This window comes from Nannobrachium achirus, assembly GCF_963921795.1.
Source record: "Nannobrachium achirus genome assembly, chromosome: 3".
In the NCBI taxonomy this organism is placed as follows: domain Eukaryota; kingdom Metazoa; phylum Chordata; class Actinopteri; order Myctophiformes; family Myctophidae; genus Nannobrachium; species Nannobrachium achirus.
This window is the reverse complement of record NC_137812.1, coordinates 31,359,917-31,371,867: the sequence shown is the minus strand read 5'-3', so window position 1 is coordinate 31,371,867 and position 11,951 is coordinate 31,359,917. Positions and strand designations below refer to the sequence as shown.

The following is an 11,951-nucleotide window of genomic DNA, read 5'->3' as shown; positions in this document are numbered from 1 at the left end:
GCAGGGCAACTATAGTACTTCAGACCTCTCAACGGTGTACATATAACAATAAAATAAGTATTGCTGTTAGCATGCAAGAGCAAAAAGTGTGGACATTTTGGTATTTTCACAACATTGGACCAGATCACAACAGATCACGACCAGATCTTCCTATTGTTAGTCTTGTACATGTGGCCTTCCATGTGACCATAGGCACCAGGAAATATTGGGAAAGAAGAAAGCATGTAAGGCCAAGCCAAATTAGACTTATTTCTGGTTGACAGGTTTCTGAATATTCTTCTGCATTTTGAAAAGATAAGCCTCCCAAATAAAAGTTAGGCGGTTAAGAAAGCATAACATTTAGTTTGCGAGCGATTTCTAAAGCCTGATTTAGACTTGGTGGCGTGCCGAATATTGGGCTTGCAGCTCCGCTATATTCTCAGCGAGTGGCACTGCCTTACGACGTGATATAAATTAAGCATAATTCTGTCCTTCTCTTAGTAGTTTCTATCTGTATGGAACTGATAACAGATTGCGAACGGCAAATAAATTGCGCAGCATTGTGTGTGTGTGTGTGTGTGTGTGTGTGTGTGTGTGTGTGTGTGTGTGTGTGTGTGTGTGTGTGTGTGTGTGTGTGTGTGTGTGTGTGTGTGTGTGTGTGTGTGTGTGTGTGTGTGTGTGTGTGTGTGTGTGTGTGACACAACACTCACACAGACGACCCTTTATGATAAGACCGCCTGGGGAGGGGAGATAAGTGTGCTGAGGGAAAAATTGCATGTGCATGCACTCTGTGGTGTGTTGTGCAGTATCTTAAAGCCACACATCTGTCAACGCGCGTGTGTGTGTGTGTGTGTGCGCCTCAAACAAATGGACTTTCCCCCCTCATCTGGTGGGATTGTTTTGACCACTGCAGGCCTTTATCTCTTGATGGATAACTTCTACTGTAGCAATTATGTAAATCACTGCAACCATCTGATGGAATCTAATAGCAGTTTAATGGAAGGTAAGGCAGCCAAATGACCAAACAAGGCTAATATTTAACAAAACACACAGCCTGGACCTAATAATTAACGGTCAGTAAGTATAAGTTATGCTGTAGGGTGGCTTTAGTTCACTTGAAAGGAACAATACTTTGAGTCCTACAGTATATAATCTGACTTCCTTCATATGTGATGTCTCAAATGATGGCAGCTTTTGAGGTTAATAGACCTGGATTGTATTAAATGGATTATGAAGTATGGATAAGAATGTATAGGGCTTGGCGGAGAGGTTGGAAGAACAATATCGTCACTGTCGAGCAGAAACCTCGTATCTCCAAGTTTCAAATTTGTAAGTTTTTTCGTAAAGTAAAGCCCTGTTTCATCACACAAGGCCGTCGCACAAAACTAGTGAAAACAGCAGATCTACAAGCACACAACGCCTCACGGTTCAATCATTCCTAAAATGATAAACACAAAACGAACGGTTTTGGACATTTCCACCCGACAACGACGATATCTTACCATTAAAACTTCTGAGGTTACAGATTACATTTAGAGAACTGAACCCTGGCTTGTATAATAACTAGAAGGAGAAAAAAAAAGAAAATAAAATTGTCTATCTCCTACAAGAATTAATGGGTGACTTTCTCCGTCCATAAGCTCCATGGTTGGCCTGTGAGATCCTCAGTATTGCGCTTATTGGTTTTCTGGCCTGTTGAGGCAGGGCCCAGGGGTGTCACACCAAATTCTGAGCCCTGGGTGCAAGGATTCAATCACATTTTGTGCTTTAACTATTGAAAAATAGCAGATATACAGTAGAGAGTGCTGCGCTGCGAGCTTGTAGATCTGCTATTTGCTTAAAACGTGAACATTTCAGAATATTTCAAAATTTGAGTTACAAATGCTTGCTTAGAAAGTATTTTATTTCGTAACTTTATTCTTAGGACTTTTCAAAAATAGCAGATCTACAAGCTCACAGTGAGCTTGTATATCTGCTGTTTTTCAATAGCTAAAGTATAAAATAATTAAGGCCCCTCCACCTTGGGCCCTAGTAACTCAGTCCCACTTTTCCCCCCCTTAAGTTGTGACGCCCCTGGCTGGGCCAGCGCAGTGTTTAGGGTGTTTGCATGCTGGATCGATAACACTGTCGGCTCTGCCCCACTATCATTAATAAGGCATTGATTAGCTGCCTGCCAATGATTGATTACACCCTTAAAGCATCGAATCAGTCTATTATTAGTCCTCCAACTGATATAGGCTGCTGGGTTGCTTTAATGAGATGCTTGTAATTGTGGGCTGCTGTTGTTGTGTAGGGAATTGTAGTGAAAGTACTCTCTCTGGGTTTGATGAGCGTTCACTGGCCTTATTCTTCTGCAGCATGTTTAACCAAGTGTAAAACTTTGGGGGATTTAGTTGAAAAACGCATTCAGAACAAGTGCAGCCATAGGCAAATAATCTGCATAGTGTCTAACTAAACCCATCGATTTATCTGGTCAGGTCAGCAGTGAGAAGAGAAACGGTTGTAGTAAATTGTGGTCAGTGGATTCAAGAGATTCAAGATGGTTTATCTGTCACTTATACCAGTGGTTCTCAACCTGTGGGTCGGGACCCCCAGGGTGGTCCTTAAATTATTTTGGGGGGTCCCCAGATGATTAACTTAATGTGCAACATTGTTTTCTCTCTCAACGGTAAACAAACCAACATAGAGTTTAAGCGTATAGAGGGTATCTGCACATTTCAAAAGTGACAATAGGGTGGGGAGGGGTCCCCAGTTAAAAATATGATTATTTTGGGGGTCGCGGCCTGAAAAGGTTGAGAACCATTGACTTATACAAGTTACAAGAAGCAAAATGTTGGTGAAAAGCAAAAAAGGGTAGCAGGACAGCATACATGCATGATACACACACAGGGAGAGAAAGGTTTGTGGTTTCTTGTAGCCATCGGGGGAGGAGGAGGAGGAGGAGGAGCTGGTCCATTGGAGCGAAGGGGAGTGATGGATGAGGAGCCGTCCCGGTTTCATTCCAATAAATGAGCAGCGTTCCACTTCCCCAGCCAGGGAGCCACGATGGAGATGGATGGGTCTCTCAGTGCAGGCAGGGTGTTAGAGGAGAGAGGAGGAAGAGGAGAAGAAGAGGTGAAGGGGCGAGGAAAGGAAAGAGCAGAGAGAGAGGGAGAGGGAGAGAGAGAGAAGCAAGGGAGGTTATAGGAGGGGACCAAACACTAAAGGGTGAGATGGAAGCGAGGAGAGAAATAAAAGAAAGGGAGGAAGATGAGATATGGGAGGGCAAAGAGCAAATGTGGAAGGGCAGAAGGGGAGGTAAAGAGAGAGAGCAGAGGGACGAAAAGTGGGGTCAGGGGCGTCACAGGGGGGGGGGGGGGGAGTGGGACTGAGTTACCAGGGCCCAAGGTGGAGGGGTCTTAATTATTTTATGCTTTAGCTATTGAAAAGTCGTGAAAACTTGTGTAAATCTTTGAATACATGTATTTTTTAAGCCAACATTTGTAACTCAAATTTTTCTTCTGGGGGGTCCCTGGAACTAAATATTTTGAGATGGGGGTCCGTGGCCAAATACATATCATTTTGGGGGGTACTTCACATGAAAACGTTTGAGCACCACTGACATAGAAACATAGGTTTTTAAAAAAAAAAGAAAAAACTTTGAAGGATTTGAAATATTCAAAGGTTTTCACAATATTTCAAAAATAGCAGATCTACAAGCTCGCAGCGCGACACTCGGTGCCGTGCTGTGAGCTTGTATATCTTCTATTTTTCAATAGTTAAAGCAGGGGGGCCCCCCAGTGAATCCTTGTACCCAGGGCCCAGAATTTGGTGTGACGCCCCTGAGCGGGGTGATGGTGTTTTGGGGCGTAATGGAATGGAGAAAGGACAGTTGGAACATGAGAGAGAGAGAGAGAGAGAGAGAGAGAGAGAGAGAGGGAGTGGAATGCAGAGAAAAAAAGGCAGAGCTTCATCTAACCGTGTTTTCCGTCTGGCTGGCCGTGCCAGCAGAAGGATATATGGGTCTGCCATAGCTGATGTGACATGCAGCATGCTCGGCTGTGCATTCTGATTACGTGTTGGATTGCGGGAGGCGAGCCGAGTGTGACCATCTCTTCCTGCCTTAACGTTAGTCTGATAGCCAGCAGTAAACCAACCAAGGAGATGGAATAAACCCTTTTGCAAATCCCGCCCCATTCTGCCCTGTTACTATGATGGGACATTAACCCTGGGCAGATTGTTTTTATAGTGGAAGTGGATGGGATTTTTTCCCCCCTTCATAGCCTCATTACAGCTATATAAAGTACCAAAGGAAAAACACCTAGGTGATATTAATAAAAAGGGAAGACAAAGGTACAGTAGTTACATTGCAAAACAGGGGATTTACCCGAAAATATATGTTTTAATTTGTTTAATCCCAGTGGGACAGAATCCTCTTTGCAGATTCTTTTATAGTGGTAGTGGATGCGATTTTTTTTCCCTTCATAGCCTCATTACAGCTATATAAAGTACCACAAAAAACACATCTACGTGATATTAATAAAAAGGGAAGAAAAAGGTACAGTAATTACATAGCAAAACAGTAGTTTTCCCCCGAAAAATAAATGTTTTAATTAGTTTAATCCTCTGGATCAGAGATAGAAAGAGAAGCGCATTGCATCTTGGGTACTAGGAAGAGGACAGAGAGAATGTTTCTCCTCACATAATAGGCTGGCTTTTCGTAATTCTGCCCATTTAAATTATATGTACCCAATCGTGACTCTTAGACCATTGATAAGGTACATGTGAACTAGTTTGTTGAAGCTTATTCGTTATGATGAGCGAGATCGCTTGACGCTTGCCGTCGCTATCACCGTACCGGCCGATCTCCGTGTCGCGCAGTGCGGACAGTTTTTGAAAGCCTGAAGCAACATTCTCCACTGCACAAACTCCACCCCCGATAGCAAAAAGTGAATGATTTTTTCTGGTTGGCCAGTCAGGGAGTCTCAGGGACCAATCAGAAGGCTGACAAACGGTCTATTGGTCCTGGGAGCCGAGGGAAACGGGGGCGGGGGAGACTGTATTACATGGTGTTCCTTAGTGTAATCTCCTTCTCTCTCTCTCTCTCTCTCTCTCTCTCTCTCTCTCTCCCTCTCTCTCTCTCTTTCTCCCTCGTCTCTTCTCTGTCCCGCTCTGTCGTTCTGCTCTAGAGCAGTGTTTCTCAAATGGGGGTACGTGTACCCCTAGGGGTACGCGGAGGTACTACAGGGGGTACTTGAGAGAAAATGGAAACAATTATTTTACTGTTATGTTTAATGATAAAATATTGACAAATGTATGTGAACGTGCTGCTCTGTATACAGTATGTAGCTTTAAACCAAATTAAGTATGAATTTTACTGTAACTGAATAGAAAACAGACTACTTACTTTTATTTTCAACATATTGACATAAAAACTGGACTTTTGATGTCAGTATTTTCTATTCAAAATGTTGTCGATTAGAGCAGTGTTTCTCAAACTACCAAATGTCAAGGTCTCCCCTTAACTCTGACAGTGTACAAATGGAACCAAGGGTTAATTTGGTTCCATTTGTACACTGTCAGAGTTACAGACTTGTATGGGTCACTGGATTAAAGGGGTTACTTGGATTCAGCAATCAGGAAAAGGGGGTACTGAAGCCCAAAAAGTTTGAGAACCACTGCTCTAGAGGATGGGACGATACACGGCATTATCGTTTATCGTAATAAAAAACATTCACGATAGTCGTGAGTTTTAATTTATCGTGATATCGTCATCCGTCATGCACTGGGATCAATTCACCTTTTGTTTTCTGAGCTGCATATCTGGTACCACTTAAACCCTCTATTGGTAAAAGGTACTTATAATACCGGTATGCGTACTCTTTTTCACTCTTTTTGCGTCTCTTTTTCACTCTCTATCAAATGTCTTTGCCAAAAAAATAGCCGATCTACAAGCTCACAACGCGTCGCAACGCGACACGTTGTGAGCTTGTAGATCGGCTATTTTTTGGCAAATGTTCCTCCCCAGGATAATGGATCTTGATTATCGCGATAATATCGTAAATCGCGATTTATTTTGTCACAATAATCGTGATATGAAAATGTCATATCGTCCCATCCCTCTTCTGCTCCTGCTCATCCATCCCTTCATTTCCCTGCCACTCCCTGCCAACTTATTTCCTTCTATTTGGCTTCCTCACCAACTGTCACTCACTGTCTCCCTCTATGTCTCTTTTCTCTCCCTCTGCAGACGTGTCCCTCCGGAGTGGCCCCGGTGCCCAGTATGAGACCCCCCACTGGGGAGCCTCTTTGCCCACTGACGCCCCGTCCAGCACCAACAGCTGGGACCAAGTGATCAGCGACAGGAACGACGCCAAGGCGTGGCCCCCCGTCAGCCACAACAGTGACACAAGCCGCCCCGCAGCGCCAGAATGCCCCTCAGGCGTGGCTAACTCCAACCCAGACACTGCCGCTATCACTACCATCAGTAGTAGTAGCAATAGTAGTAGTAGTTGTATGAGTATGGCCACGGGGGCCGCAGGCCAGCAGGCCCACTACTCTTCTCTCAAAGCCAACGGCAACATGATGCCAGGCCCAGGGATGGTCAACGCCATAGGCGGGAGCAGAGGCTGGAGTTCTGATGGCAAACCGGATGTTATGAATGGAGGTCGAGGCGGCGGGCCCAACAGCTGGAGCTCTCCCAACTTCAACATGAACCTCAACCCCAACGCCAACCCGTCTGCGTGGCCCGTGCTCGGCCATGAGACGGGCGGGGGAGGCGGCATGGGCTCTAATGGACCGTCCAACTCCGCACCAGGCATGAATGGCAACGGGAATATGGGAAACGGGAGCATGGGAGGAGGCGACCCGGGCAGGGGAGGCTGGGGCGGCATGATGAGCCCCGACGGAAGCGATCAGCAGCACCCTTCATCCAACACAAATGTGTCTTTTAGTATGGAGCCTGCTAACCTTAACACTGACGGACCAAACCACAGCAAGAAGCAGCAGCAGCAGGTCCAGGAGCCCATGAGCCCCATCCACGGGCTGCCTGGCTGGGGAGGCCAGTCGCCCACCGAGTCTTCCCAGCTCAACGGGGACACAACCGGCAGCTCTGTGTGGGGAAGCGGAGACACCAAGGTGGCCGATTCCCAGAAGGACTCGGGCTGGGATTCGACGCCTTCTGGGGGCAACTCGGCCTGGGGCCGCCAAGGCAGCGGAGGTGGAGTTGGTGGTGGAGGTGGAGGTGGAGGTGGAGGTGGAGGCTGGGGGGACTGGGGGAAGCCCTCCGGAGGCGGGGATCGGCCTAAAGGCTGGGACTCGGCTGATGCTGGCAACTCTAGTTCAGGCCAGGAGCAGCAACACAGCTCCTGGGGTCAGCAGGCCAACGCGGCCCCAGCCAGCGAGGGCAGCAGAGACAGCAGCGAGGGGCGAGGGGACCGCAGAAACGGATCCTCCAGCATGGATGTTCCCCCTCCACTACCCCGCCAGGACCTGGACCCCAGGGTGCTGTGTAACTCGGGATGGGGACAGACGCCTGTCCGACAGCACACTGTGTGGGAGATGGAAGAGATTGCTTCTAACTGTGAGAAGAGTGAAAGGAAGAGTGAAAGGAAGAGTGAAAGTAGCTCTGACACCTGGGGAGGCTCCGGTTCCGGTGGGGGACCTACGTCCACTAACGGAGGCACTGTCAACCCCAACCTCGGCCCCAGCCAGAGACCTGGGTCTGGGGGCAAGGCTGATAGCAGCTCTGGTGGTCCATCGTCCGGTTGGGGAGCTCCACCACCTCAGTCAGTCCAGACAGGCTCCGGATGGGGGGAACCCCCACAGCCACACAGCAAGGCCCCTAACAGCACCACCGGTGGCTGGGGGGAGCCCATGTCCACCAATGGCCCCAAGAGTGGAGGCCCACAATCCTGGGGATCTGAAGACAAGTCGCCCAATTGGGACGACAGGCCAGCCAAGACCCAGCCCAACAGCTGGGGTGAAGGGCCCAAGAACTCCCCCGGCTGGGGCAATAATAGCAGCGGTGGCTCCAACAGCTCCAGCACAGGAGAATGGGGAGAGCCTGAAGTTAAGAAGAACGGCTCCTCCAGCAGCATGTGGGAAGGTGAGGGAGGAAACGGAGGCTGGAAGGAAAGCCCTAGAGGAGGAAACGGAGGAGGAAACGGAGGAGGAAATGGAGGAGGAAACGGAGGAGGAAATGGAGGAGGAAATGGCTGGGGAAAGCCTGCCCCTGTCGTGAGCGGTAATGGCGGTGGTTGGGGGGAGACCCAACGCACCAATGGCCCAGTGCAGGGAAACTGGGACTCCTCCAAGCCCCAGGAAAGCAGCAGCAGCAGCAGCACAGGCAGTGGGGGAGGCGGCAGCATGGGTTCCTGGGGTGGTCCTGGTTCTGTGAAGCAGAACAGCTCCAACTGGGGCAACGGAGCAAGCAAGCAAGACCAGAGCATGGAGTCCACAGGCTGGGAAGAGCCCTCCCCTCCCTCCATCCGCAGGAAGATGGAGATCGACGACGGCACGTCCACCTGGGGAGAGCCCGGCACAAACAAGAAGACCAGTGTCAACATGTGGGACCGCAACGGCACCCCCGCTAACCCGGGAAACAACGGCCCGCCGGGCAACAACGGCCCACCGCCCAATAAAAATGGTGGGATAATTATGCCCAACAACAATCACTCTGTCGGCCCGAGCAACAACAATCACCATCACCCCCCCCACAACATGCACCACCACTCCCACCACGGCCCTCCTCCAACGCACTCACAGCACCATGGCAACAATAACGGGTCGCCCAACAGTGCCGCTCCTCACCAGGGTGGAGGACCCCAGGGCAGACCCCCCATCGCCAGCCCAGGTGAGAGAATGATTGGGGGGGTTCATTATTATGTCAGTTAAATTTCTTAGGAGGACCTGCGCGACTCTTTCAAACCTATATGAATGAGTCCACAGTTGTCATTTGTCAGACATTTACTTACCGTAGTCTTTGAAAGCACCACGTTTTGGAGGTGCAGTGTCTGATCTGTTAAGTTTTATGTTCAAAACGTTTTAAACTTGACCCAGTTGTGACAATAAGATGAAAGGACAAAGGGTATACCACAGATACAGAACCACAAAATAGTTTTAGATTACAGATGAATCCAGGCATCATTAAAACAGATACTCCCATAAGTATTATGAAGGCTGAAGTTGCACTGCACAGCGAGTGTAGACAAAGACCATACATGTAGCAAAGCTTAATGCTTAACAGGGGCTCTCCTCTCTCATCCACTTTAGTTGTAGATGAGACCAGTGCCCCCTGCTGTTATAAACCTGTCTTGCACCTTGCCAAGAGTCTTGGATCAGCTCCTTCAGGCGCACACCACAGTTCCTTTTCTGTCAACCAAGAAAAATAGAGAAATTAGAGATGGAGTTAGAGGTTGCTGAGTTCGGCTGAGATGGAGCAAAAAAGAAAAAAAGGATTGTTGAGTGAGCTATGGAGACCAGTGGAGGTCTGGGTGAAGGCCAGCAGTTAAACTGGCATGCACCAGGCTGGCATGAGTTACGGCTTTCATCCACCTTCTCCTCCCACTCCCACTCACACAAACGCACACATAGACTGAGTGTTTGGCAGGTCAGCCTAGGCCAGTCAGTCAAGGGCCTGCTGCTATCAGAGAAGGCTGCTATGAGAGGCCTCTATATATAGACGGCATGGCAGTGTTTCAACTGACTGGCCTACTGTGAGGCTGTCTTCTCCCTTATTAACATGTCACTGCAGCACAGTGAGATTCTCAAAACACAGCCATGCACGGAGCACTGAGAACGCCAGAGTTCGCATGGGGATAGCGAGTGACGAGCAGGGCTGCTCCCATCAGCATTTTTTGGGGGCCGATACTCATCACAAATAAATAAATGAATTTAATGGAGAAAATGTTTACTTTGCTACTACATTATCTGTACTGGCTCTTCTTAACAATATAATTGTACCACTGTCATGACACTGTCTTTGCCTAGACTTGCGGCTTGATTAAGTTTGCCCTTTTTTAAATAATGAATAGGCCCTCCAAATATTATTCAGTGTATTCCGTTTATCAGACAAACAAAGTGATACATTTTGAATTTGCTAAACTCTCTTTGAATTAAATCAAGAAATCCTAAAAGGGCTTTTATTTACTAATTTGGCTGATCATAGATCGAGTCATTTGGAGTGAAAATCCATTGTTGTATTGTAAATGTGAGAAAAATTGCAACAAAGGCACTGTAGCATGACTCCTTTCGTAAAATGTACCTTTATACTAAACATTTCCAAATCTCTCTCTCTCTCTCTCTCTCTCTCTCTCTCTCTCTCTCTCTCTCTCTCTCTCTCTCTCTCTCTCTCTCTCTCTCTTTTTCTCTCTCATTATCTCTTGTCTCAGGTTGGGGAGAACTTCCCAATGTCCAGCAGCCCAAGCCTGAGCCTGCCTGGGGGGAGCCAGCGGCTCCGACGTCTGCAGTGGACAATGGCACGTCGGCATGGGGAAAGACCACCGGGGGTGTAGGAACTTGGGACGGGGGCCATGGGGGCCACGGGGGCCACGAGCCCTCTGGACCCTATGGCAGGGCCAATGGCCCCTCAGGCCCAGCACCTTGCAAGCCAGGTAAAACCTCCACAGACATCTAGGCTCAGTGATGAAGGATGGCAACAACACAATGTTAACCCGTTTAGGCCTAGAATTATTTACCGCTAATACTTTAACTATTGAAAAATAGCAGATATAGAAGCTTGTAGATCTGCTATTTTTGAAGTCTTTGAATATATCTTTTTAAAAGCGAACATTTTTAACTTCTGGGTGGTCCCTGGAACAACATATTTTGAGAATGGGGTCCGTTGCCAAATACATGTAATTTTGGGGGTCCTTGACATGAAAAAGTTTGAAAACCACTGATTTAGAAGAAGGATTTACAGGATAAAAAAATAGCAGATCAGCGTGGCACCGCTTGTATATCTGCTATTTTTTAATAGTTAAAGCATGAAATAATGGTTAAAGTGGTGACACAAATATGCATACCCGGTACCCGGTCTAAAAAACTTTACATCACATCAAAGGGGATTCAACATTACCTGGCAAAGAATTGTTATTAAGAATCACTGTGTGTTTCAAGTAGACTTGTTTCTTGACAATATACAGGCAGTTTCTTCAGAATTGTTTGCATCTGTGTTGATTTTAAAAGTGCTTGTTTGTGTGACTGGAGTTGTTGCAGAGATTAAAGCAATTCCACGCATCAGTTGGTCTTTGCTATTGGTGCTGTTATTAGGAAAAAGGTTATGTTCAGGCATAGCGAGAATGGGCCATGACAAATGGCAACAGTGGCACCAAGTGGTCAGTTTGAGAATTACCCATACTCAGCAGACAAAAAAAAAAGGTTTTGATGCTTCCATCTTCCTAGCTTTAACCATTTATGCCTGACCTAAGTTTTCTGAAAAAGGTCAAATATTATTCAAAAATGACATACTTACTTACTGTACATGTACTGTACTACACTAAAATGTGTTCCCGGCCTGAATGGGGTTTGATCTTATTATTTGTACATTCTGTCACTTTGGCTTCTGTAATGGTTTTGCTCACTCTCTCTCTCTCTCTCTCTCTCTCTCTCTCTCTCTCTCTCTCTCTCTCTCTCTCTCTCTCTCTCTCTCTCTCTCCCAGGCCCCAAACCTATGCAAGATGGCTGGGGAGGTGGAGGTGGAGGGGAGGAGATGGGCATGTCAAGCGGCCAATGGGATGCTGAGGATGGGGACATGTGGAGCAGCCCCACCTCCCAGGAGAGCAGCTCCTCCGGCTGTAACTCCTGGAGCAACGGACCCAAGAAGGGTCCCAGCAAGGTCAGAGAACAGCACCAGGTATGTTTATGTTGCACAACTCTTTAATACAAGGGTCTTCAACAGTGGGTCCGGGACCCCTAGGGGGTCACCAGAGTTACTGCAGGGGGTCCTCCAAATCTTTATGTGATAGAAACTTTTTTTCTCCGTTTTTATATTA

General features: G+C 47.4%; 1 protein-coding gene across 4 annotated transcripts in view; it reads left to right on the top strand.

Annotated features, from left to right (window-relative positions):
• The window catches only part of tnrc6c2 (trinucleotide repeat containing adaptor 6C2), a 73,504-nt gene that overhangs the window by 45,228 nt on the left and 16,325 nt on the right, over positions 1-11,951 (top strand). For all 4 annotated transcript variants that reach the window (XM_080721916.1, XM_080721915.1, XM_080721914.1 and 1 more), the window contains exons 5-7: positions 6,209-8,812; positions 10,350-10,571; positions 11,619-11,812. In XM_080721916.1, the coding sequence (XP_080578042.1) occupies positions 6,209-8,812; positions 10,350-10,571; positions 11,619-11,812 (3,020 nt within the window). The remainder of the gene's footprint in view (positions 1-6,208; positions 8,813-10,349; positions 10,572-11,618; positions 11,813-11,951) is intronic.